The sequence below is a fragment of the Pithys albifrons genome, chromosome 16 (assembly GCF_047495875.1).
Source record: "Pithys albifrons albifrons isolate INPA30051 chromosome 16, PitAlb_v1, whole genome shotgun sequence".
NCBI lineage: Eukaryota > Metazoa > Chordata > Aves > Passeriformes > Thamnophilidae > Pithys > Pithys albifrons.
In genome coordinates this window covers 16,911,848-16,937,626 of record NC_092473.1, presented here as the reverse complement: position 1 = coordinate 16,937,626, position 25,779 = coordinate 16,911,848, and the positions used below count along the sequence as shown (strand labels likewise).

The following is a 25,779-nucleotide window of genomic DNA, read 5'->3' as shown; positions in this document are numbered from 1 at the left end:
AGATGGGGCACAAAGGGAGAGGCCAGATGTTCTTCCTGGACAGCCTGGAGAGAAGTGACCGGTCTAATTGCTTTAGGCTGAACTGGAGGGGCTGGAGCTCTGCCCTCCCCTAGGGCTGGGGGCTGCATGGCCCCATGACAAGACATATGGAGGGGACACTGCCACCTACCACAGCCCTGATTGTCCACACCCAGGGAGGATGGCAGGGCCCAAGGTCACCCCACTCACGGGGTGGTGGAGCCAGCATGGAGCAAATGCCCTCTGTGGCCGTGAACCACTGAGTACCTGGTGATTTAACACCTACAGCCTCAGCATATGCCAGAAATGGCATTAGCTTCCCCAAAAGCTGGAACAGATGGTCTTGAAGTTCTTGACCCATTAAATGTATACTGAAACACACAGACACATGTACATACACATAGATATAGATATATAAAAATATAGCCCCCGGTTTGGTACCCTGTACCCACCTCATCCTGCAGACATGTGAGGCTGGGCTGAGCCATGTGCTTCCCTCCTGTGCTCACCCTGTTCTCCTCCTGTGACAGACAACTTTAATGCTCCAGTTTTCCCAAGTCTTTGGGACACAGGAACGTTCCAGCACTAAAGAGCTTGGACCTAGCCTGAGAGAGAGCTTGTCCCACACATCGGTGGGCCAGAGGCAGTATGGAGAAAGGCGACTGTCACCAGGGCAGAGGCTAGTTTGGATTCATATCCTTCATCTGGGCTCCCAGTAGTTTGGGCTGTAGTGAGGGGGCATCATCAGAGGGGGCAGACCTGTAGTGAGGGGGCAGACCTCTCTGCAGCTGGAGGAGAGAGACTGGCATCCCCAGAGCTCATGTTGAAGTAAACAGCTGAGGATAAATTGGATGACTTTTATTCTTCATCTCTTCATGATATCACTGGTGGCTGCTGTGACCAGAGTCACAGGTCACAATGACATCAGGCCATTAATGGGACAAGTGGGTGACAACTGGGATGATTCAAAAAGCAGGAACAGGGCAGGGGGGAAGAGGTGCTCAGGAGGAGCAGACAGAGAGTGCTGCTGTCTCCTCCCTGGCAGACAGCATGAGCTGGCTCTCTGTGAACCTGCCCATGGCAGTGGGCAGACTGGGACAGCATGGTGGCTGGGGAAAGGGCTGGCTGGCTGGGAACTCTCTGAAATTAAACTAATTGCATTGCCTAGTTAATCGTAACAGCAGCTACAATACTTTGCTCTTCTCCAAGGATGCAGAGTGGCTTTATGAGCATTAATTAACTCCAACTCACACAACATGCCTGTGAGGCAGGTACAGCTAGGTCCATGGAGAGGGAAGTCCATAGCCCCGGGTCCCATGGTCTGGAACCTCAGGGGTGGTGCACACAATCTGAGAGATCTCGAGGTTCCCACAGGAGCAGCTCTTTCCCCAGGGTTCAATTACAGCCCAGGAGATCCCTGTCCCAGGACTCCACTATAATTAACCATCCCATCTCCCCGTGCACTCACATCCATATTCATCATGACTGCCTAGAATAGACAGAAGGCAGTATCATGAGGAGTTCTGCTAATAAACAGCCACCAGCTGCAGCCCTCCTTCCTGGCCAGGGCTAGCAGAGTCCATCTGTCTTCATCCCATGGCCCCACAATCCTCTGCCCCCACCTGGCACACCCACCCTGTGCAGCCTATGGGGCCCTGCAACTCCATGTTAGTCTGCTCCCACACCTGGGTGTGCTGGACATGAGGCAGGGCTGGGGGCATGGGACAGGGCATGTGGGTCCCAGATACTCTAAGCACTTGTTTCTTTGTCCCTGCCCCCTCCCCTCTGAGATCCATGGGACTCCATCCAGCACAGTGCCTGTCCTCCAGGCAGTGCTCCCCGTGGTGTGAAACAAGCAGAGGAGAAGCAGAAAAATCCATAGAAATGCAACTAAATAAAATATTTTAAAGTGAATTTCCCATGAGGTGTCAGCAGCTCTTTAATATTGTGCTGCCTTTCCTGGCTGATCATGTTGTCACTCCAGCTGGCAGGACAGTAGCTGCCAGCTGCCTATGGAAAAAGAGAGACAGGGACATCTCATCTTGCTTGGGAGATCTGCACTGGCTCATCCTCCTACACCATTCTTGACTCCACAAACAAATGGCTTCTTGCAGCAGGAGCAGGAAAGCAGCTAGAGGGTCAGCAGCACATGTATGCCACCATGGATTCCCAGTGGGGAGAGCAGTGGCAGGGCCCAGTCCCCAGGTACACAGGGTTTTGCCTAGGACTGAAGCACTTTGCTTGTCCAACAGGGGTGCAACAGGATGGGGCCTTTTATGTCCCTTTAGCTCTGTCACACTGGTCTGCCAGGACACTGCCCTGTCCCCAGAGATCTTGCCCTCCCTCCAGCAGCCAGGAGGATGCAAAGGGTAAAGCCACACAGCTTTATCCTTTGGCAGCCCTGGCTGGGTGCCTGGCTGGCCTCTGTCCTGGTCCTGAGGAGGCTGAGGGCATTTGAGATTGGAGGAACACCAGAGGCATTGGGGAGCAATACTGTGCACACCCAGACACCCTGTCCTGTGTCCCTGACCCGTGGTCCCTGTGGGATGGCAGGACCCTGGGCTTGCTGACCTGCCTCACAGTGACCACTCACAAGGTGCCATGCTCTCCCCACGGTTCCAGCCACTGCCCCCACTGCAGAGGTGGAGGCTGTGGTACACAGCGGGGTCAGCTGCTGCCAATGTCCCCGTAACAGCAGGTGACACCTCCCTGGACGGAAGAGCTCTGTGCCCTGTGGCAAAGCCAATGCGGCTGAGCTGCACAAACTCACCAGGTCAAAGCTGGCCATCTGCAATTTGCACTTTCTGTGCATTGGGAAGAAATAGTTATTTTCCCTAATTACAACTTAAATGCCAAATAAATGCCCTGTCCTCTATGGTAATTGCAATGTCACTGGGTGATTAATGTCCACTCTGCATGCCGAGAACCTGCACCACATCTACAAACCACAATAACCCACACCTCGAGTGCCCCAGCCCTGCACAGCTGTTCTGTCTCCAGCTTGTGCTGGGCCAGAGCATGGCTGCTGGAGGCATCAGCTGGCAGGGCTCCTCTGCACCCGTGCCAGGAGCTGTGGCTATACCCAGCTCACAGCCCAGCCCCAGAGGCAGCTCTGTGTCCCCAGGGGCCATCTGTCCCAGAGGTTCCTTGAAGCTGCTTGAGCCCCACCCAAGAGACCCATCACAGCACTGATCAATACCAGGCTGAACATCAACACCAATCCTTCAGCCCATCTCATGTCCCAGTGGCAGCATCACCCTCCTCTCAGGGGTTCCTGTGGACTTCCATTGTTACTTGTACCCAGTGTTGGAACAGGGTTGGCCAGGGCTGACCCGCAGTCCCTTGGCTCCTGCTGCTCCTGGGGGGCAGCCACCAGGGAGAGTGAAAGGCTTTCAGGTTTAGCTTTATATGTATATGAGGATCTCAAATGGTGACACTTGCCAATTAAAGTTTAGAAAGCAACGAAAGGAAGTTCTAGAGAAAAGCTCAGCATTTAGTCTCCCCCCAACCCCATTTTTTCCTTATTTAAGAGAAATCATCTTTTAAGTACTAAAAAACTCCCCAGTGCTGCTGATACAAATTCAGTGTAACCTTGAATTATATGGAGCAGGGCTGGCTTTCATTATTTATTAGCAAGATCAATTAGAATATTCTGTTTGCAGAAGAATATAATCCAATATGTACTTCAAGCACTAACAGCTAAATATATGCTTATTTAAAAATCAATCTAAAAGTCAAGGTTTCCTTTGTAAATCCTTACTACAGATTAAAAAAAAAAGCTTTGAGTGTTACCACCTGCTGAATGCTGTAGTCTCAAGGAGACAGTTATACATTTTAAAAAAATTTCGAATGGGAATTGATTGTAACAGGCAAACAATTGCTGAAGCCCCAGCACAGAGGGCTTGTGGCATGCATGAAGGTTGTGTAGCTCCCATGGCTGGGCATCCCGGGATTGCAGCCCAGCCCCCCCCCACAGGAGAGCAAGAACAAGCCCCCCAGCCCGGGCAGTGACAGCCAGCACTCCCATGCCTGCTGGGGAGGGCACCGGGAGCGTGCCAGCCGTGCCAAGTGACTCACAGCATCCAGCACAGGCTTGTTTTTCACTGACTTGCCTGGGCTGACATGGAGCCAAGGCATCCTCCTACCAGCCTGGGCCAAGATCTGCAGTGTCCTCACCTTTCTCCCCTGACTCACAGGTCTCTAAGATTAATTGTCATGTATAATTTATTGACCTCAGCCATGACCTTGGCCCGGTGCAGTTTCCTCCTTCTGCAACAGCAGCCTTTGGCAGGGCAAAGGAACACCAGTAGTGTGGGCTGGTCAGCACTCCTGGCCCCAGCTATGCCATAGGGCTGCCCCATGGCCCTGGAGACACCCTGGACACTCTGTCCCCACTCTGTCCCCACCTCTCAGAGCCATTTTCCCAGCTGGGCCAGCACCTGCTTTAATCTCTCCCCTGCCACCAGCCAGGTCCAGTCTGCTCAGCCAGCTTCCCGCTACTCCTTCTTCCTTAAGCCCCTTCTCTTTCGTCTTTCATTTTGAAATCTTATCTCCAGGTAAAGAGGGTATTTAATGGGATCAAAAGGTGACCTTTAACAAGGGGAGAAGAACTTCAAATGATATCCCTATGAGTTCACGCACACTCAAGTGTTAAAGGGAACAGTTCTCTGATCTCCTGTTCTTCAGTGGAAAAGTTGTTTCACAAAGATTTCTGCCAGAAGTCGATGCAGCAAACAGGAAACTTCTTTAAAACCCAGCACCTAGAACTTTGCACAGGCTGTTCTCAGCTTTTGAGAAGCCAATCCTTTAAAATTTTTTCATCTCTGTCTTCACCAGCAAGTGCTCCAGCCCCATCACCCTGAACCTGGGTGGTGGGAGGGTGATCTTTAAGGTCTCTTCCATCCCAAACCATTCTGTGATTCTGTGAACCTCCAAAGTGTTTCACTGTTCAAGTTCCCCAGCTCTTCCCAGTTCCCTGGGTCTAACAGATTCCTGATGACACCCCATCTTTCACTCAGCTGAATAAAATCACTGAAATACCTCTTAGGCAAAGTATTCCAGCTATGGAGGGAGCTCAGACAGCAATCAGGGGAATCAGAGAGTGATTAGTGGGCTGGAAATGCAGCCAGAGTGGGGCTGATGGATACCCCACGGCTGCAGACTGAGCTGGAAGGAGTGAATGCCCCATAATTATGGGCTCCCCAAGGCCTCCTTGGCAGCGTGGTGTCCTGCTCCAGCCTGAGGTCCTCCCAGCCATGCCAGGAGAGATGCAGGGAGGGACCAGCAGAATGAGCTGGCGGGTGGCAAATCCCTTCCTGAGGAAATGAGCTGGGGGTCACTCCAGTCTTGGCTGAGACCAAGACATGCAGACCTCTCCTAAGCAACTTGTAGATAAATTCCAGGTGGGAGAAGAACAACCTGGGCTAAGGGATGATGTGGGCACATGGCAGTGTGGCTCCTGAGCTTCCACTGTGCTGTAGGATCAATGGGTTGCCATGCTGTGTCTCTGCAAAGTCCTGGCAGACAAGAAGGGAGCAGGGAGGGCCAGAGACTGTGCTGTGCAAGATCAGAACAGTCCTACACCCTGCAATGGCAGCCCAGAGCCAACACTGGCAATGACATGACCCCTGTACCACCAGCAAGGCAAGGGAACACACTCAGGTTTCCCCATCCATGCTGGAGCTCGCTGGTGCCTGCACACTGGCAGGGTGCCTGAAGTGCAGTGGACAGACGGGAGCGGTGGGTGGATGGGAATGGTACCAGAGTTAATCATTTCCGTGGCACTGCACACGAAGGCGGCAGCACACAGCCCGCGCCGCGCTCGGGGATGAGGACACAGCCCACCTGCCACAGCTCCACGGGCCAGGAGCGGGCCCCCTCTGTGTCCACATCCTCTAGGGAGAGAGGTGAGGGGCACCAGCTCCAGGTGCTCCTGGATGGGATACACGAGCTGTGCTCCCACCTCCAGCTCCTCGCATGCACACAACCCTACAGCACCTCATACATAGCAGGGATGGAGACCCAGCCTTGCAGGCCAGCAGCAAAGGGGTTAAAATGTCTTCTTATTCCTTCCATACCTGGGCTCCACTTACTTGCAGCCAAAATTCCCCAGGAGCCTGGGCTTTTACTGGTGGCTCTGCTGTAGAATCATGTTGTTATAGATTGTAAGTTCCTTAAAGGTCAGATAACACAACACAATTGAATCATATTAGTGAGCACAGTGAGCTGGTATTTTCCTAGGAAAACCCATAAAGCAGATTGTTTGCTGCAGAGAAACATACATTGTATAGCAAAGCCAGTGTAATTGTCTGCACAAACAAACAAGCAGTTTATGAGAAAACCCTGCTGTGCTGTGGGCCCTCGGAGTGGGTGCCAGCAAGGCCAGGGGCTGGGCACCTCGGGCAGCTGCATTTCAGTTTGAGTTACAGTACTGAAACACATCGCAGCAGATGAGAGGGAAATAAACCATCTCCAAGTGTATTTTTGAGAGACAAATACTCGATACTCCATTTAATGTCTGGTTTGCAGGTAGCGATTAATCCGAGACAGTGCCCAGCTCCACACTGCTATTAAGGAAACGCAGAATTGATTGTGAGGATGATTGACGATTTCTGAAGAGCACAATTCCCAAGGCCGTGATGACCCTTCCTTTTTTGTTTTTCTAATTTGCCTGAAATCTATTCAGAAAAATCCTTTTATCATGTTTATTTCCTTTCCAAGTTCCAATGGTGTGATTAATTACAAAACTTTGCAGTCCTACTTACCCTGCTCTACATGCTCTAATTTTGCTTCTGTTTAAAATGGTTTGCCATCCTAAATAGACACCTTTCCTTTTTCAGCACCTTTTTTAGTCCCACTGAAACCCACTGTCACTAACCCATCCCACTGGTGAAAGGTGTCCCAGCAGCTGCCCAACCCAACCAATTCTGCAGTTCTGTCTAGAGGCAACTGGCACCAGTGCTCACTTGCTTTCCCCCTGCAGAAGGGCTCAGGCCTTTCTGTGAGGAGATAAAAAGCACTAACTTCTCTCTCAAAAAATTCAGGCACTTGTCAGACTCCAGGGGGCCACAGCCCCTCTACCAGCTTGGAAATTTTCATTTGGTTCTAAATTCAACTTCAGAATGAGGAAGCAATTGTAACCAGCACAACTGTTTTAGCCTTCCCCAGTCACAGAAAGAGGAAGAAAAGTAATTTAAAAAATATTTTTGAATATACAAAACCACATCTCCTCTCATTGACCTTCAACACCAGTGCCAGTCATCTGGTTCAGCAAAACACTGCACAGCATCGTGTCCCAGCCAAACAGTGGGGAAACACAGGTGGAAAAGCAATTAGATTTAAATCTTGTTTCTTCTTTCTACCTTGCCTTTCTCTTTTCTCTACTTAGATGCTCCTCACTGTTGTAACTAATAGTATTTGTGTTTAGCATGGTGTGAAACAAGAATGATTTATGAGTCTGTCCACACTACACAGTTCCGATGCCATCACAGCCCCCCGAAAGCACAAGAGCAGCCTGACGAGAGCATTCTGGCACTACACGTAATTCTGTCCACATGATCACTACTGCCCTAGCTCTCACAGTGCCCATGTGCTTTCCTCACACTGCACTGGGCTCTGCTTAGGGAGGAAATGGGACCGGGACCCTTGACCATGTGGCCATGTGGGAACTGAGCACATCTGATGACTTGAGCATGGTCAGGAGCCCAGCACATTGAAGGCTGCAGGGGTTTCAGGTGCCAAAGTCCTCCTGAAAGTCTCTGGAATCAGTCAGACTTTCCTGGTGGCTCTGAGTGCAGCTTTGTCAGTGCAGCTCCTGCGGCTCTGCGCCAGCAGTGCCCTTCATTAATTCCTAATGCTGCCCCAAGTACATCCCGTGTCCTCCCTGGCTCGGCAGCCCCCGCGAGCCAGGGCACAGAGCACAGCTCCCTCCCTTCCTTCCACATATAACAAGAGGCCAAATGAAATAATGAAAGAAACTCATTTTAATGCCACAGAGGGAATTGTTTTATTGCTAAAGCAGCAAATAGAACTAATTGAATCTGCTGGAAAGAAAAAAAAAGGAGTGAAGGAATGGAAAGGGTAGGTGTGGAGTACAGACAGAAAGGGCGAGCTGGAGCCTGAATATTCATGGACCTGGAAACTGCAAATCCTTGAATGCAAAATATCTCCGTAACTGATCATACTGCCAACGGCGATGCATGTGCTGCTCAGAGAGAGGCTAAGAATATTTGCATTTACAAGATTTTTTTTTAAGTAATATTGTAGAAAAAATTCTCTGGTTCATAAACCTGCTCTGCACCTCCCTGGTAAAAGAGAACATCATGGTACTGGGACCAGTGCAGGTTTCCACTGGTGCTGAGCGCAGGGCAGGCAGCAGTGGACACCCCTGAGACAGCTCTGGTGCCCCTAGGGTGGGCAGACAGCTGCCTGCTGCTGGGTGGCTGCAAAGGCAACTCTGACCTCCTGTCCCTGCTGTGGGCTGAGCGTGGTCCTGTAAGGCTGCCAAGCTGGGGCATTTCACCCCAAATCACCTCCCATTTCACACACCACCAGTTACACCTGCCACAAGCTTTTAAACTCACTGTTTTCAGTGAACCTTGAGCAGCAACATATATTAATGTGGGGGGGTGCATTTTAGTTAGGGCAGCACTCATGTTCTTCATTATAATACTAAGTCATCCAGCAAGGAACACCAACGATATAAATCCTATTAATGAAGGAGATGTGTATCCTGCACTGTACACTCCAGCAGAGAGACATCAGTACAAGATGACTCTCACATGAAGTGCAAGGGGAGAAAGCTAGATTAGAAATGCAGTTTATACTCTCAAGGGCCACACAACCTTCACCTGGCACCACCACACCACGGGCCTCAAATCTGTACTCCAGAGACACCCAAACTCCCTGCCCTACCTCAATTTACTTTCCCACCTCTCAGAGAGAGACAAAGGCACAATGCAGCTGCCTGGCTGTGCCAGTGGGAACACTCAGTGCCCAGGCCCCTCCTGGTCCCCAACACCCACACATGGGAGGGGAAAGTCTGCAGCTGAGACCCTCCCCAAGATGAGCAGCAATGCTGCAGGACAAAGGGGTCTTCCCATCCTTGGGGTAACTGGGGGCTCAGAGTCACAGGTGAAAGCTGTGAAATCCACCTCTTTGAAGAGCCCTCCATCCCTCCCTATGCCAGCATCCCAAATCCTCACCCTCTGGGCATAGCAAAGAGCTTCAGGCTCCCCTCTGCCTGCAATGTGCTCCAAGTATTAGAAGTTAATAGGGGTCATGGGGGGAGGGTGCTGGGCAGCACTACACAGGAGCACCTGGGGAAGGACCCTGACCTGGGCAGCAGGAGATGCACCTGCCGTGGTGCCACAGGGCCCTCACCAGCCATAGCCCTGCTCCCGCATCCATCACTGCACTGCAGCCAGCAGCTCTGAACTTACATACTAATAAACAAGCTCCTTACACACCCTGGCCATGGGAAAGCACTTCTTCACCATTGCCTACTGCAAAAAATGGCTGAGGAGTTCCTGATCGGGTTTTCCAAACAAACCTGCCTGCAGCAGAGACATGGATTAGCTCCCACAGAGACAACCATATCCCAAGAGGAGAGTACTTTGGAATATTATGTGGGAACAGAGTAATAATAAAACACCTTTCTGTAACTTCAGCAGCAGTGGCTCTAGCAGAAAAACCTGTAATGATCTAATAAGCCATTTCCCCTGCTACCACTCCAGCCTCATGAAATCCAGGATGGTTTGAGCCATAAATCCATCCCAGCTCTTTCTTTGTCATTAATTGTTAGGCTATTTGTATTACACATTTCACATACCAAATCGACTCCAATTTCATGGTGAGCTAGACTGCAGAAATGCTTCTTTTAATCTTTTTTAATTCTAAAGTGGTACCAAATTTTAATACTTTCTAATGGAGTGTATATTTTACTCACATCTAACAATATCACTACAATTTAAGAGCAATAAAAGTCAAGGTCCCGTCTGTACAATAAGCTTCCAGCTCTATTTCCAAAGTTCAATCAGTTAACCTAGGAGAGCAATAACTTCCCTACAATGAATAACAATGCAGAACAATATTTAGATAGAGATAAACCCTTTTTGCATAGGAAATTGCATTATGATTTGCTAGGTCTATGAAATTCTCAGCAAGATGCTTTAGTTTACCTATAAAGTTGTTGCCTCAGGCATTTTTCCAAAGTGCTTTGAGTTTTTGGGGGGTTTCTGGAGGATTTTGAGCTGAGTAAGGAGCCGTCATTGTTGGTAATGCAGGCGTGTGCAGCAGACCCAGGTCACAGTTCCTGCATCCTTCTCCCTACAAGGGCAGCACAGAATGAGCAGCCTGAGCAGCAGCTGCCCCATCTTAGGGAGGCTGTGCAGCCCCAGAGTCTCTGCCCCTGCACACTGCGGCTGGGGGGGCTGCCAGGGCCCCCTGGTGCCCCAGCCCTGCTGGGATTTGCCCTGCACCCCCAGCTCCCAGGAGGTCATGCACACGGTTACAGCAGTGGCTGCAGCAGATGCCCAGCTGCCCTGCACTTTGCTCACTTGGCCAGACACCCAATTTCTCTGGGGGATCCATTAACAAGATCAGAAGCAGGAATGCTTCTGAGTGCCATCTCTTTGCTGCCGGGTCAGAACCAGCACCACCCATGGTGCTGACATCCTCCCTCACACCGTGAAAGCGCCATCCCCACTGCTCTGTCTGGTGCACTGAAGCCTCTACAGTTCATACTTGGCTGTGGATTTGCTTTTCTGGGTGATGTGAATGGCTCAGGTAAAGGAGGCAGAGCCCTTTCCTGAGGTACCACTGTCTTCCCATGCAACCCCTGGCTCTGCAGGCCCCCAGTGCCAGGGAGCACGGGCAGCAGTTGGTAATTTAGGATTAACAATGTTCAAATAAAAAGCCCTGAAATGAGCTCAGATATGCAAGTGCTGACAGTGCACGGGAGAGGCAGTTGGATCAATGCTGGTGCTCCCCAGGGGACAGACTAAGGGGGGATGAACCAAAGGCCACTTGAAAACCTCCAGCAGCAACGACTTCATGATCCATGGTCTGCCATCAGCATTTCTTGATTCAGCACTTTGCATGGAAAAGGGTCAGTTTGTTCTTGAACAAGCAGGACCGGACCTGAGTAATTGACTGTTTGTCACCTGAACAGGTGACACTGCCCCTTCAACCCAGAGCTGAGCCAGCAGGTGACCCCTTGTCACACATGTGGGGCTCAGGAGTGGGTCCTGGTCAGGGGACAGCAGCTGAGCCTCCCAAGCGTGCAGGGGCACCTGGAGGAGCCCTGAAGCCTCTGGGGCTGGTGCATCCCCGTGTAGGTGTCACACAGGTTGGGGGTGTTTGTCTCCTGCTGTCAGCTGCTGAGTCCAACCACAGTTTAACACCTGCTCCTGACGCTGACAGCAACTTCCCATGAGCATGCTTGTGGCTCGACTTAATTTTATGAGTGTCCACCAAGAACAAAGATAGAAAAGGCAGAGCTGAGGCCGAAACTGCTACTTGCAGGTGTGGATGAGCACTAACATGTATAGTTCATCACTGTACCCATCTCAATGAGAGATGAAAGGAAATGTGCTCTAAAACAAAGGAGGGCTGCAGATCTGGGCTACCACGGCAGTGCTGCTCTGCTCAGATCCAAAATGACTACTGCTAATAAATGAAAGGGCCAACTCCAGTCCAGTCCAGCTCTGGGGAGAATGGAAATCAGATTTTGGCTTGATATGTGTTACAGCAATCTCTATAATACAAAATAAAGTCTGGCAGATGGAGCTATTTTTATACAAAGCCAGTTCTGCTTAGTAGGTCAGTGGATATAACTGATGTCCCTTTACTATTTCCTCTTCCCCCAGGTTCCCCTGCCTCAGTTTCTCCAGGCACTGAGGAGATTAGAGCAGACAACTGCCGGTATATTTTGGGAGGATCCTACTTAGCTGTATAAATCAATTGTGAATTTTGCATCCACCCTCAGCATTTGGCCTGTTTATATTGCCAAGTATATTCTTTAAAGAAATACTGTACTCCACAGGAGAGCTTGTCAAGGTAAATACCTTCATTTACATAAAGTGTGACTAGCAATTGAAATGTTAAAGCCATAAAGAGCAAGTTTATGATCCATCCTTGATGCCTGGATGTATAATATGAAAAGGGGGGAAATACTGCACCTTGCAACACTTACTAAATTAGTGTGTTGACTCTGGAGAGAGAAATGGAAGATATGAAAGAACAGGTTGGAGAGGTTTTTGGAGGGGCTTTTTTTGGCTTTTTACTTCTTCTTTTTGATAAGAATGAATCCTTTCCTGGACTTCAACAGTTGGCTTTTAAATACTCTCCTTCAGCTTGGAAATAGCAGCTACCCAGATAACAAGCAGCAGGAGAGGTGCCCACGAGCAATCACGTGTGGAGTAGGGTCTGGGCAGCAGCTTGGCCGTGCCCAGGGAGGGGAGCTGCTCCTGGTGGGGTCAGGGCCCAGGCCTGCATGGCCACTCACCTCTATGCACCTTTGACATAAACTGGAATTTCTCACTGCGGTTGAAAAGACTCCTATAATTTAGGTGTTTTCTTTAAACTTTTTCAAACAGAGGGGAAACCAATTTAAACCACTTCTAGCTCTAAATAATACTTATTAAAAAGTAGATAAAAAGGCTAAAATGAGCATGCACACCACAGGGAAATTACAATATCCACACCAGATGCTCTGCAAAGTTTGATCATGCAGGTTCCCCACCTGGACTCTGTATGAGCATTTCAGCCATTCATTCATGCTCATACCCTCGTAGCCTTTGCAATTCATTGAAATAACTTCAAGGAAAAATCATTTGAAAGAAATTACTTCTGTGTATCACACCCTGAGCAGTGAGAAATGTCCCACATGAGCTGCTCCAGCCCCCAAAGCAATAAAATTTCTGCTGAAGTGCATGAAATAACGACTCAGGGAAAAGGAGTCCCCATGACAACAAGAGGTAAGAGAAACCCATGAAAAGCAAAAGACTCTGACCTTTGTCAATACAAGGTGTCACCAATTTGTGTTGGGATTTTGACTTTGAAATTCAAAAGCCTTTGCCCATAACTCTCTTTGAGAACCTGTTGTTCCTTCTTTGCCAGTATGGGCTCTGCACAGAGCAGCATGAGTTTTGCTCAGCCAGGGAGCAGGGGTCAGGTACATCATTCAAACCTGTGAATGCAACCACCCGACTCTTCCCCTTTTGCTTCTCCAAGGGGTTGCTTTTACCCAAGCCTGTTTTCAGGTTTTCTGCCTCTCTACACATGGAAGCAGTACTGCACTCACACAGAGAGTGAAGCTCACAAACTTTGACATCACAAATAACACTTAAACTGTTAGCAGCAAAGCAGTAGAGTGTTTACTCAGTGGGTTATTGAACAAACTCCTAGAGAAAGGGTGTTCTTGAGACTATCATGCAACAGTTCGAAGACTTCAGGGCTGGTGACATATGCCAGTTCCCTACATGCTCCAAAGGATGCTCCAACAGTCATTGGAAGAGGCATCCCCCCGTGCATGGCTGCTGTGATGAGCCCTGGGCCCGCAACCCTCCCAAGGGAGCTGTGGACCTGCTCCCACTCTCACAGGCTCCCTGCACACACCGGGGTCAGAGCACGAGCAAGCAGGGTGGTGGGACGTGGCCCTGGTCACCCCCAGTCCACTCTGCGCAGGGAGTGGGGCTGGACATCTCCCTGCCAGGCCTGAGTGGGGCTGGTGCCCAGGGGCTGCCAAGGGGCACAGTGTGTGCCCACAGTCACCTGCGAATGCATTTCACACAGAGGCAGAGGCAGTGACTGGCCCTGCAGGAGCAGGTGCTCTGGAACCCTCCTGCCAGCACGCCGGCCCTGGCACTTCCCTTGCTGTCTTTTCAGGAAGAGCCCGCGCAGTGCACAGGGCCCGTGCGGGGGCTGAGAGCAGCTGCCATTCCCTTGGCTACAACTGAGCAGTCTGTGGATAACCATCATCAGGTGATAAAGCACTGCAAAGAGACCCAATTCATTCCTGCATCCCATCCCTTGAGCTGAAACAGAATGGAAAGGAGGGAGACAACTGCTGCCCAGGAAGGGTGGAGGGTGTGTTCCCCTGGCCCAGCACACAGGGCAGGGGCAGGGCCAGGAGACCCCCAGCTCTGGCATACAGAGGATTCAATCCAGTAGCTCTGAGTGCAGAAGAAAATCCATGCCTCCCTGCTGGAGTGGCCTCTCCCCAGTCCCCAGATGGGTGAAACAAGGGGCTGACCAGCAAAGAGCCTGACCCCTGCTCACAGTCCCCTGCCCAGAGCTCATTCACGCATAGGTGGGAGGTTGGTGCTTCAGGAATGTGTTTGCTCATGCAGGATTGAACAAAGACTAAAGGCATAAGAAAGGTGAAGGGGACAAGGTGTTAAAACAGGTGTTACACAGAAATACTTGTACAGCCTTCAGCCCAGGATAAACCCAATGCACTGGATCCACAGAGGAGAGAGGCAGCTGAGTCACTACATTTCAGCAAAAGCCAATTCACAGCAGGGCCCAGAAACAAAATCAATACACTTTCCCTAAGTTACCAGAAGTGTGGCAGATACAACACTCTGGGAAGGCCTTTTGCTGAGAAACACAGCAGTTCCCAGGCTCTGCAGCAGTGCCCATGGGCAGCAGCAGTCCATCCACCCACTGTAGGTGTTCCTGCAGTGCTGTCAGCACAGGCTCACAGCACTGATGGAAGGGGTTTAGTTTCCTGAATGCCCTGAGCCGATCAGAGAGGCACAGGCATTACCCAGCAACACAATTACAGCTCTCAGCAAGGTGACGCTGTGTGGGACCAGGCTGAAACAGCCCCAAGCTGTTGTTGCCCAATAGCTGTTAGGGGATGCTGTGGGGGGTCCCAGCACACATCTGCAGACAGAGCCAGCACCATGACCATCAGCAGCCATGGCAGTGAAAGCCAGGTGCTGCGAGGCTGGATCAGCCCTGCGCATGCAGAAACAGCCCCACCAGCCCAGCTTCCAGGTCAGCACAGGAGGGGAGGGGAGAAGGCCCCATGGGGAACAGAGTCCATGGCAGCAATAACCATGCATGACAGCCACTTCCCCATAAGGATGAGTCTAATGCCCATAGGAATGTGACTGGGAGCACTGGCTCCACAGCCACAGACAATGGCTCCTGAGAACCAAAGACCTCCCTGAGACAGAATTATTTATTATTTGTATGAGGGCATCAGCTCACCAAATAACACACAGGCCTGACTGCTTGGAAGAATGCTCCGAAAAACCCACCCAGCCAGTGCAAATAGCATTAGACATGCAAACCTTCCACTGCCTGTCATGGTGACTGCTGCTGCAGTGGGGCCACTCCACACACACAGCTACAACCTGTGCAAGTGCTCAGCCCAGGATGGAGGGGGAACATGATCTAATGACAGACAAGGCTGCAGCCTCTCCACAAGGGTTCCATCGAGGAGAAAGTAAGGAGTAAAACAATCTGCATGTATACACTAAATTTAACTCTTCCAATCACTGAACTTTAAAACTTTTCAATTTCAGCTCCCCACCATCAAGTGTTCTTTTTGCATCATGGAGATCACATTTGTGTTAAAACTTCAAGTTTGTCTTCAAAAGACTGTTACAAAATCCCAATTTTTCTGCAAAAGGCAGGATGTGGAGATAGCCTTGAAAGCATGAAGGGACAGAAATGAACCTCCTCACCATGCTGAGCCCACAGGCAGCTGGAGACAGTGGACTAGGAGTACTGGGCTGTTCCACTCAGCTCAGAGGGTCTCTGGGATGTAGAAGTGCTGAGGTCCCCTGTGCTGCTCATTCGCACAAGCAGAAGAACACAACCAAAGGACCACATGCCAGTACTTGGAGTCCCCACCCCTTTCACACAGTCACCTGCAGTGTTTCCCTCTCACCACCCCCAGACCAGCAGCATTTGAGCATCTCCAGGTGCTGGCATCTGCACAGGCGAGCCCCCGTCCCACCACTGACAGCACTGGTGCAGGGCAGCATGGCTGCTGAGCAGTGCCAACAGTCACACAAAGCCACTGGGACCACGCGGACACCAGGGCTCCTCTGCAGACCCCTGCCCAGCCCCCCGACACTCAGCCTCTCTGACACCAAACCAAGACCTCCAGCACTATGAGGAGACACACTGAGGGGGCAGTTTGCAGTTCCCATGAGCCACAACATCCCTTCATGCTTGTGCATCCTTGATCCACACCCAGGCAGGGAACGTAGGCCTGTCCCAGATGCTGCATCTGTCTGTGCTGGTAACGAGTGTTTGTGGATGTAACCTCAGTTCCCTGGGCTCAGAGGCCTCCCTGTCATTCCACTGTCCTTGTGCTCTCAGAAAGACTTCCTGTGCTTTTCCAAATGCAGCATAGCTCAGGGCAGAGCTCACAGCATGGGATATGCCCACTGAGGCATGAGCATCATACTGGAGAGAGCAAATACCTGAAGTCCAGCCTGGCCATGGGGGCCACACAGAGGGTTACCCTGTGCTTGGGCACATGAGGGAGTAGGAGACAGTGGTTAAAAATCAGCAGCACTTTCTGCAGGGAAGGACGGCATATTCTGCAGATTAGAAGGAAGAAGCAGATGAAAGAGAAGGATTTCCAAGAGAAGAGCAGAGCCTTGCTCCTTGCCACAGCAGGACCCAACTCTGACATATTATGAGGGATAAAGTCCAGTTCATCATCAAACATCGTATTTACTGCTAGGAATCAGTGTCCTGTGCTTTAGAAAGAGAGATGAAGATATGCAAGTGGCACACACACCACAGAGAGGTGTCATCACACTGTTAACAAAAGGGTTAAAAGTATCTTCCTCCTCTCCTTCAGCACTGTTTGAGTCTGCATTAGAGGGAAAAAAGGCCAGTGAAGAAATTTGTCAACAAAAGTTAAAGTACAAGGCAGGGATTGGTTGCCATTAAGGAAAGCTGTACCAGGGAACTGGTTCTTCAGACAGCCCACCATGGACAGAACCACAAACTGCAATCACAAACAATTCTGGCAGCATATCATGAACTAACCAAAATTAGTCTCAGCTCAGATCACACCCCTGCATGTGTGGAAGGACCTACACTTGCAACTGCCACATGAACTTTACGGCTGAGGTATAGCCATTGCAGATAGCACAAAACACTTCAGACTTCCCTACAGGTTACAAGGAAAACTTAGCAGGCAGTGTGGAGCTGCCATCCTGACAGCAGCACAGAGCTGGCATTCCCACCATGCCACCCTGCCCCACAGTGCTTGCAGCAACTCCAGCCTCTGTCCCAATGGACACCCTGGACCAGAGACCCACAGCACTTAGGGCTGACCAATGTCAAGGCAGCAAAGACACAGATAACGTGACATGGGGCCCACACAAAGAAATGGCAGTGTCCTGCAGCTATCTCCATTTCACAGGTGGAGAAACTGAGGTAGGGAAAGTGCTTCCCTTCCCTCCTGCTCTGCCAGGCTGGGAGATACTCTTGGGACTGAACCACAAAGCAAGCAAAGCTGAAGGTCTGCAATTCCCTTATTTCACTACATAAGAAAAAGCCTGACAGTATTAGAAGCTCACAGTTTATAATGCGTCCAAAGAAGTGCAAAATATGAACAAGTGATAGAAGTCACCATAAGGAGATGCTGGTTTAAACATTTCAATAGCAGCTTCTTTGCTTAAAGAACATTTACATTTCTGTGGATAGGAAAAATTTCCAATTACTCTACCTGGGACATAGCTGTGAGCTGTCAACTTCCCTGGTGCACTCAGTCAGGTGAATCTCAGAGAAGGTCAGGAAGAAACAGCTGCTGGCATGGACGGTGATCTTCCCTCGTTCTTTCCTTTGGCACCAAGCTGGTTTGTGACAACAGCCCAGCACTGGCACCAGGGAAGCTGTGGCTGCTGTTTAGGCATGGACCACCAGCACTGTCCTGCCCCTGCAAGGCTGAACACTCTTGGAAGGAGTGGAGAGAAGCACGTGTTTGCCTTTGGGCAGGTGTGAAGATGGCTGTAGGTCGGCAGCCAGGGCATATACTCGGGGCCACAATGGCAATGGAGCAGCAGTGTCATTTCTTTATCCTATGACCAGTGCACTCACCCCACAGCCTGTTCTGCCCAGACCCTCAGACACCAGCTCTGACACAACCTGTTCTCCCACCTCTTCCCCAGTGCAGCACAGCTCCAGGGCTAGAAATGAGCTGCACAAACCACAGAGCTGCTGCAGGGATAGAAAATATCAAACTGCATTCTGCAAATGAAAACCTGTGTGTTCCTCTTACTCCATGAGAGAAGTTACACCCACTCACTGGCCCTTTTCTTGTGGCATAACTTTAAAGATGAAAAAGCAGCTGCTCACCATACTCAGTGCTTGATCTTCTTCTGCCTGTCTTGAATAAACCCAAACCTTTTTATATGCCATTTTCTATCCTCTTCTAGCAAGTTTCTAAACTTACTTTTCAAGGTAAGCCCTTCCTGCAAGAAAATTTAGTACAATAAAATCCTGTGTCTGAAATCATATCTGTAAACACAATAACCACAGCCAGTCCTTTGCTCCTTTTCCCGCTGGTGCAGCACACTGAAAACACTCTCAGGGACCACTGCACTTTCTCAGTGCTGAAGTCCACTTTCTCTGAATCCCTGCAGAAAATCACATAGAGCCAAGTGGATGCCATACCAACCATTATGAAGACTTTGCTTCCACAATTGCCACAGAAAACTGCCTGAAGCTCCTCAGATTTAAATGCCCCTGACATGAAGACCGTCTATCCTGCTGCAATAAAGAGTGACCAGATAGTCCAGGCAGTAGCTACCTTGCTATCTCTTATTATTATTTCCTTCACTTTCAGAACAGCTAAGCAGCTGCCATACTATGAACAACCAAAACTTCACCTGCTCAGCCACAAACTGCTTCTTATCAAAACCAGTATGAATTGCTTGGAACCATGAACTACAGAGCTACTGGGAATTTGCAAGTTCTACTAATGCACTGTATTTTCAGAAAATTTTAAAGAGAGAGAGAGAGAGAAACACTAAGCCATCACAATCCACTGATTTGCAAAACCTGCCAAGGCACTTAACACTTCCTTACTGCAGTCCAGTTTTTCTGATAACCAGGACTTTCAGCATAAAATTCTCTCAAAATGTTACCCAACATCAGACAACAATATTTAGAGACTTCTTCATGAACCTAATTAGACCTTGTCAATGGAAAAAACTTCCTGACACGGAACTTGTTGAATAAAGGGTAAGTCTTATTTGTAAAGTGAAGCCTGCTTTCGAATGAGAACAGCATCCTTCTTCCCTTCAGCCCAGCAGCACCTGCAGCAACTTGCGATCTTGTTTATTTCACTAATTATTAATTAGCGACCTATTTAGATGCGTTTTACACCAAGTACAGGTGAACTGGTACTGTCTGCTCGAGCAGTCTGAGTAACGGAGTGGGATGTTTTTACACATTTTCTGCCTTCCCAGCGGAACATCGCGCTTTCAGTCAGCACCGCCGCCAGGTCCAGGTGCGGCCCCGCGGCTCGGTCTGGGGCTCGTCCCCGCACACCGCGGGGGTCCTGGGACTCACACGGTCGCTGCGGACCCCACCGCCCAGCCCCGCACGGGGCCCTTCGGGGCGGCAACGAGGACCCCCCGCCCCGCACGGACGCGCATTCTGAGCCCCAGCCGCGGGTCCCGCCCGCAGCCCCCGCCCTCACCTGTACCACTCCAGCCCTTTCTCGTAGTTCCTGTCGAAGAAGTGGGGCTCGGTGCCCACGGCCCGCACGTCGGGGTGCGCCCGGATGGCCTCCAGCAGCGCCCGCGTCCCCCCCTTCTTTACCCCGATGATCAGGGCTTGCGGCAGCCGCTTCTCCCCGTAGTCCGGCGTGGTGGTGCTGCCGCCGCCGCGGCTGCCCGGGCTGCCGGCTCGGCTTAGCTCCTCGTCCGTGGTGCTCGATTCCTGCGGGTCTCTCTCGAAGGCTCCGCTCTGCGCCGTGATCACCTCCCCGGGGGCCAGCGGCGTCCGTAGCCAGGCGCCCGCCGCCCCTTCCCGGCTGCCGTTGGAGGCCCGCGGCGGAGCGGAGGGGGCCGGGTCGGCGGGGCCGCCCGGCGGGTGTGCGGGGGAGCGCGAGGCGGCCGTGCCGGGGAGCGCTGCGGGGGAACGCGGGGCGGCCGTGCCGGGGAGCGCTGCGGGGGAACGCGGGGCGGCCGTGCCGGGGAGCGCTGCGGGGGAACGCAGGGCGGCCGGCCCGGAGCCCCCCATCAGGCTGTAGCACAGGTAGGTCAGGCAGAGGGAGAGGCTGCACATACAGAGCAGCTTCCGCGCCGGGGGTCCCTTAGAGCCGCGCCCGCCCAGCACCCCCGGCTGGGCCGGGGGGGACATGGCTGCTCCCCGCTCCTCGCCCCGGGCACCGGGCGCACATGGTGTCAGCCGCCGCCCGGCCGCCCCGGCCGCATGGGGCGCCGCTGCCCGCCCGCCCCGCCGCCGCCGGCGCGGGGGGGGCCCGCATGGCACGGTCGCCGCCGGCCCCCGCAGGGCACCGGGGCGCCTGGGCTCGGCGCGGCCGCGCTCCGCTGCCGCTGGCTCCGCACTGTTGCCGCCCGAGTTCCTGCCGCGAAACTTTGTGCCGAGTGGGAGGCGGGAGCGCGTTCCCGGCGTGGGGAGGGCCCGGCCCGCCCCCGCCGCCGAGAGCGCGGGGAGCGCGCCGGGCCGGGCCGGGCCGGGCCGGGCCGGGCTGGGCGGCGGCACCGCCGGGGCAGCGGCCGGTCAGCCCTAGAGAGAGCGGCCGGTCAGCACCACGGGCAGCGGCCGGTCAGCCCTAGAGAGAGCGGCCGGTCAGCACCACGGGCAGCGGCGGGAGGAGCCGGCGGTGGCCAGAGTCCCCTGCCCGGACAGGCCGCGCTGCCGGAGTCCCGCCGGCCCACTCGGTTCGCCGGGAACGGCCCCCAGCGGCCCCACACCCCGCTCCATCCCGCAGACCCACCCGCCGTGCCACATCCACCCGTGTCAGCACTCACGGCACGGGGGGTTCAGGCCACCTGGAGCTGGGGCAGATTGCACCAGGACTCCTGCAGGATTTGCAGATGTCCCCTACAAATCATCCTCCTTTGCCCCTGCAAAAGCACCGGCCCCCGCCTTGGCCTGGTCCCCTGCGGCTCCCCCAAGGCTCGTTCTGTGGCCAGCCTGTGGCTCCTGCCCAGCGCCTTCAGCTCCCCTGGGAGGAACACCCAGGCAGGTCTTCTGGGACAGCTCCGCGCAGCAGGGCCCAGGTCCCTTGGCTCCAGCCCTGTGGGGATCTGGGACAGAGGGGACAGTTTCTTAGGGCAGTCTGGTGTCTCCTGGGAGCCCGAGGAGAAGTGGCAGACCATGGGCAGGGCATGCCAGAACTTCATTTGGAGCATCGAGGCCTCATAGTTTAGGTGCCAGGGCCTGCACTAGTAGATGAGGCCAATTCCACCCTCGCACGCTGCTCTTCCAGGAACTCTGTCCCCAGCCTCAGTGGAGCGTGCTGGGGCTGACACTCTTGCTCTTCACAGTTTTTCTGGAGCAGCCACCACTGTTCCCAGGTCCACGTTTTGTCACTTCCCACCTCCAGCTCTCAGCTTTGGCTTTAGGAAGGATTTTGTGAGGGAAAGAAATGTGTTAGTGTCTCTCAGCTTTCTCCTCTTCTTCACTTGGGGTCTCCAGGACTCTGTCCCTTGTAGGTGTTGACCTGTGATATTGGAGCACATCACAGCTCTTGGCATTCTGCCCCACATGGTGCCCTGCAGCAGAACAGCACTGGCAGTGCCATGTACAAAGATGAATTGAGGAACATTTGCTAAAGCCCTCACAGGTGAACAAGCAGAACTCTAAACAGCAGCACCCAAGTGCTGCAGATCACTGAAAGAGCCAGCACCTGATCCCTGTGGCAAAAGCTGCAGGGCAGCTGGTGTTCCCACATTACAAGGGCCACAACTGCACTTCTGAGCCAGCACTGGGTAAATGCACTGTGTCTCCAGCCTCGTGTGGCTGTGAGTGCTGGTGCTTCATCCTGTCTTGAGCAGGAGGAGTATTTGGAGGCAGTGACCATTCTCCACTTGCTTCCACTCCTGGGAACTGTTGGGTTGTGCATTCGATTGCACAGAGGTGTTCTGGGCAAGGGCTGGATGGGAGAAAGCTGGTGGAGTTCCCTCATGCTCCCCCAGCTGATGAGTCATGGCCTAGGCTTTACAGGGGAAGCCCAGGGAATGCTCAGAATCCTGCTGTTACATAGGGAACGTAGAATAATGGAGTGTTTTGAATTGTAAATGACTCCTAAAGGTCATATGGTCCAACTTCCTACCATAGGCTTGGACACCTTCCACTAGACTGGGTTGCTTTTAAGCCCTGTCTAAAATGGTCTTGAACACTTCCAGGGATAGGGCAGCCACAGCTTCTTTGGACCACCTGTGCCTCACCACCCTCACAGGGAAGTATTTATTCCCAATATCCAATCTAACCCTGCCCTCTGTCAGTGTGAAGCCATTCCCCCTTATCCTGTCACTGCTTTCTTTGACCTCCTTTTTTCAGCTAACATACCCATATAAGACCTTCTTGTTATTCTGTGTGTCCCTTGCTAAACTCAGCTCCACCTGCACTTGGGCCTTCCTGTTCCAATCTCTACACAACCAAAGGGTGTCCCTACACTTTTCCCAGGATACCTGTCTCTCATTTCATTGCCTGTCCATTTCCTTTCTGGCTTTCAATTTGACAAGCAGGTCCCACCTCAGCCATGCCAGAATCTTGACTCCCTTGCCTGATTTCTTGTGCCTGGGGATCACAAGCTCTTGCTTGTGGAAGAGCGTCCTTAAGGACCTGCCAGGTCTGCTTTGCTCCTTATCCCTTGGGGACAATTTCCCAGAGGTCACATCAACTAAGTCCCTGAAGAGCTGGAAGTTTACTTTTCTAAAATTCAGAGCCCTGACTTTATTCTTCACCTGGCTCAAATCCCTCAGGATTGCCAGTTTCATCAGAACAATATGCTTTTGGAGTCTCAGTTCCACTTGGTCCCATGGCAAAAGCAACATTTGGAAGCAAAAATGAAGTGCCAATATTAAGTAGCTATCCAAAGCTGAAAAATGTATTCATGGAAAAAGAGGAAGAGCACCAACATTTCCCATAATGAACAAAAAGCTCAATGCTGCTCTCAGCTGGACATGTGTTCTCTTTGTGCAGCTTCAGTTCCAATGGAGATTATTCCTTCATAATATATTTTTTATGGCACACATGAGACCTCTGAAATGCAGTGTCTTGTGTCCTGTAAATCATTTCCTGTAACTCACGGTTTCCTTTTCAACTGCATTACTGTAATGTGAATGTTTGGGGACTAACTCGAAGTGACAGATGCAAAGTCTCATGTCCCCACTCACGGTGTCCCCACTTGCAGTGCCCACCCTGGTGCTGGAGGAGCTGCACAGCCTGTGCCTGGGTGGCAGTGCCTGGCCTGGGGTGTCCCTCTGGCCAACACAGAGCCCACCAGGAGGGAAATGGCCCCTGCCCTGGGCTCCCTGAGCCCACGGGAAGGCTCTTGCAAATTCAGAAATCAGACAAACCTTTCAGACACTGAGCACACACCCAAACTGCAGTGCTTAGCAGAATGCCCTGGCTTGACATCCCTGTGGCTCCTCTCCTGTGATGTGCTGCACAAGAGATAATGGGATTTACAACAAACCACATAGAACAGAGAGACGATTTCTTCTTGGGCACCAGCTTTCAGCCCAGAGGAAATTTTATAACCAGAATGTAAAGCTGTCTAAAACAAATGGTTCAGCCTTAAATGCCTGCTGCTGGGCTCTGGCTCCTGATTCATCACAGAGTATGTATTTCTCCTGCATGGATGTCAAACGCATCCGTGAGCAGATCTGAGTGTTATCCAAGCGGCTGGTGCTGTTCAGCCAGTGGATGCAATAGGAGCTGATGGAGTGTAACACTTTATTTGACAGTTCTGCTCTTAAAGGCTTCTGTATTTACCCTGTATACCTGCCCCTCCCAGGCACATCAGTTAGCAATGGGAGTGCTTCCCAGGCAAGCAGCAAGTGGCCAGTCTAGCAAGGCCAATTGCCAGTTGCCAGGGCAGGTTGTTTCGCTGGATTACCATGTTCATGCCCCACATTTTGGCAGGGTTCAAGAGCTGCTGATTTTGAGAAAGTGTGAGGAAGTCTGTGGTGGTTGGCCATGGAGCAGCCTCCCCTTGCATGCAGTTTCTTCTATGTTCCCATCATTTGGAGTGACTTGTGGCTGTCCCAGCCTGGGGGACACATTTACGGTGCTCTTGTCTCCACAGGGACAGCAGCCCTAAGATTTGTCCCAGAATCTTGGTTATGGGGACGTGTGGCAGTAAGGCACAGAAGGCAGCTGGGAACCTTTCCCTGCACCAGTTGGCAGGATCTGACTGCACATCTCAAAGACCAGTCTCCAATTAGAGCTGTGTGTCACATGTAATAGACTGGGAAGCTCTTTCAGAGGTGTTGCTGCACCTCCAGGCAGCACAAGCTCTAGCCCTGACTTGTGCCATGCAAAGGCCAGTGGCCTGGCTCAAGAGGGAAAGCAGAACTTCCCTCCAAGGCAAAGATGATTGAGGGCTGGCTCATTCACTGCTTAGACATGGAATTTTCCACTCCAGCAGTCTCAGCACCTTTGCTCCAGCAACAGAAACAGCGAGAGAACCAGAGGCAGAGTCAGACTCTGAGGACACCATCCACATGACGAATCTCCAGAGATTCTACTCAAGTGGCAGTGTCCTGCCACACACCAACAGCCCACATGGGCCTCTCTATGCTTCAATTAGTCTTCTTCTATCAGTTCAGCTACCCTCAGAGGGGCACTGGCTGTCATCTACAAGTCTGTGTAGAGGTACAGTCTTGGCTACTCTTCTGGTTCAGCAATGACCAATAGTCTCAGTTGTCTTCTTCCTCCTCCTGGCTGGAGGCAGGGCAGCCTCATTGCTGTTTTTGACTCTCTTCTGGGATCTCTGCTTCAACATGTGGACAGCTTTTCACCAGCTTTCTTACGTTTTGATTTCCATACCTGGACTTCAAGCACAGAAGTAGATGCCCTGTCCCACCACCTCGTGTCTTTCCTCTGGTCACACAGGAAGGACCACAGTTCACCACGTGTGGGGTTTGCTCTTTGTCAAGGTGAGGCAGGAGAGAAAGACAGCTTGCTTTGGCTGTAAGGCTTCTCCTTGCAGTGGCTACATTCACAGCAGGTACAATTGAAACTGCCTGAACTCACAAAAACAGTAACGGGTAAAACGAGCATCCAGTAGCAAGAGAACATTGTTTATATTATTTGTTCTGGATGTGCCAAAACAATGCAGATATCACGGAATGTTTCTATAACAATGCTCCGGGGAACCCTGCCAACCTTCTGGGACACTTGCCAGCGTCCTTGGCTGTGCCTGCGTTCTCCACCATTAACAATAACATTGTTGCCAGCAATTGCAGGGAAATGGGATTTGATGTCCCAAGATGGCCCTTCCAGTTCCATACTGCTGTTGTCATTCAGAGGCAGTGCTCACAGCAGGAGCTCTCTAACAGGATAGGGCTATTTAATTTACCAAAGGCGTAACAAGACCTGTCTAAGTGATGCTGGAATTAGACTCATTTGAGTGCAGTGAAAAGGGTGAATTTTAAGAAGAACAGAAACATTCTTTTGTAATAATTTGTGAAGGAGTATGGTGGAACACCTCTCTTGGAAGGCTTTACACTGTGACCATGTTTTGGTTTGAATACTTTGGCAAAAGGTCAAGTATAAACCAAAGTACAAAACTCC

The 25,779-nt window shown here is 51.7% G+C and overlaps 1 protein-coding gene across 1 annotated transcript in view; it reads right to left on the bottom strand.

Annotated features, from left to right (window-relative positions):
- The window catches only part of HS3ST4 (heparan sulfate-glucosamine 3-sulfotransferase 4), a 52,010-nt gene extending 31,420 nt beyond the window's left edge, over nucleotides 1-20,590 (bottom strand). Inside the window, exon 1 of the mRNA XM_071571442.1 lies at nucleotides 19,703-20,590. Coding sequence (XP_071427543.1) covers nucleotides 19,703-20,367 — 665 coding nt within the window. The 5' untranslated portion in view covers nucleotides 20,368-20,590. The remainder of the gene's footprint in view (nucleotides 1-19,702) is intronic.
- Nucleotides 20,591-25,779: the final 5,189 nt, after the last annotated feature.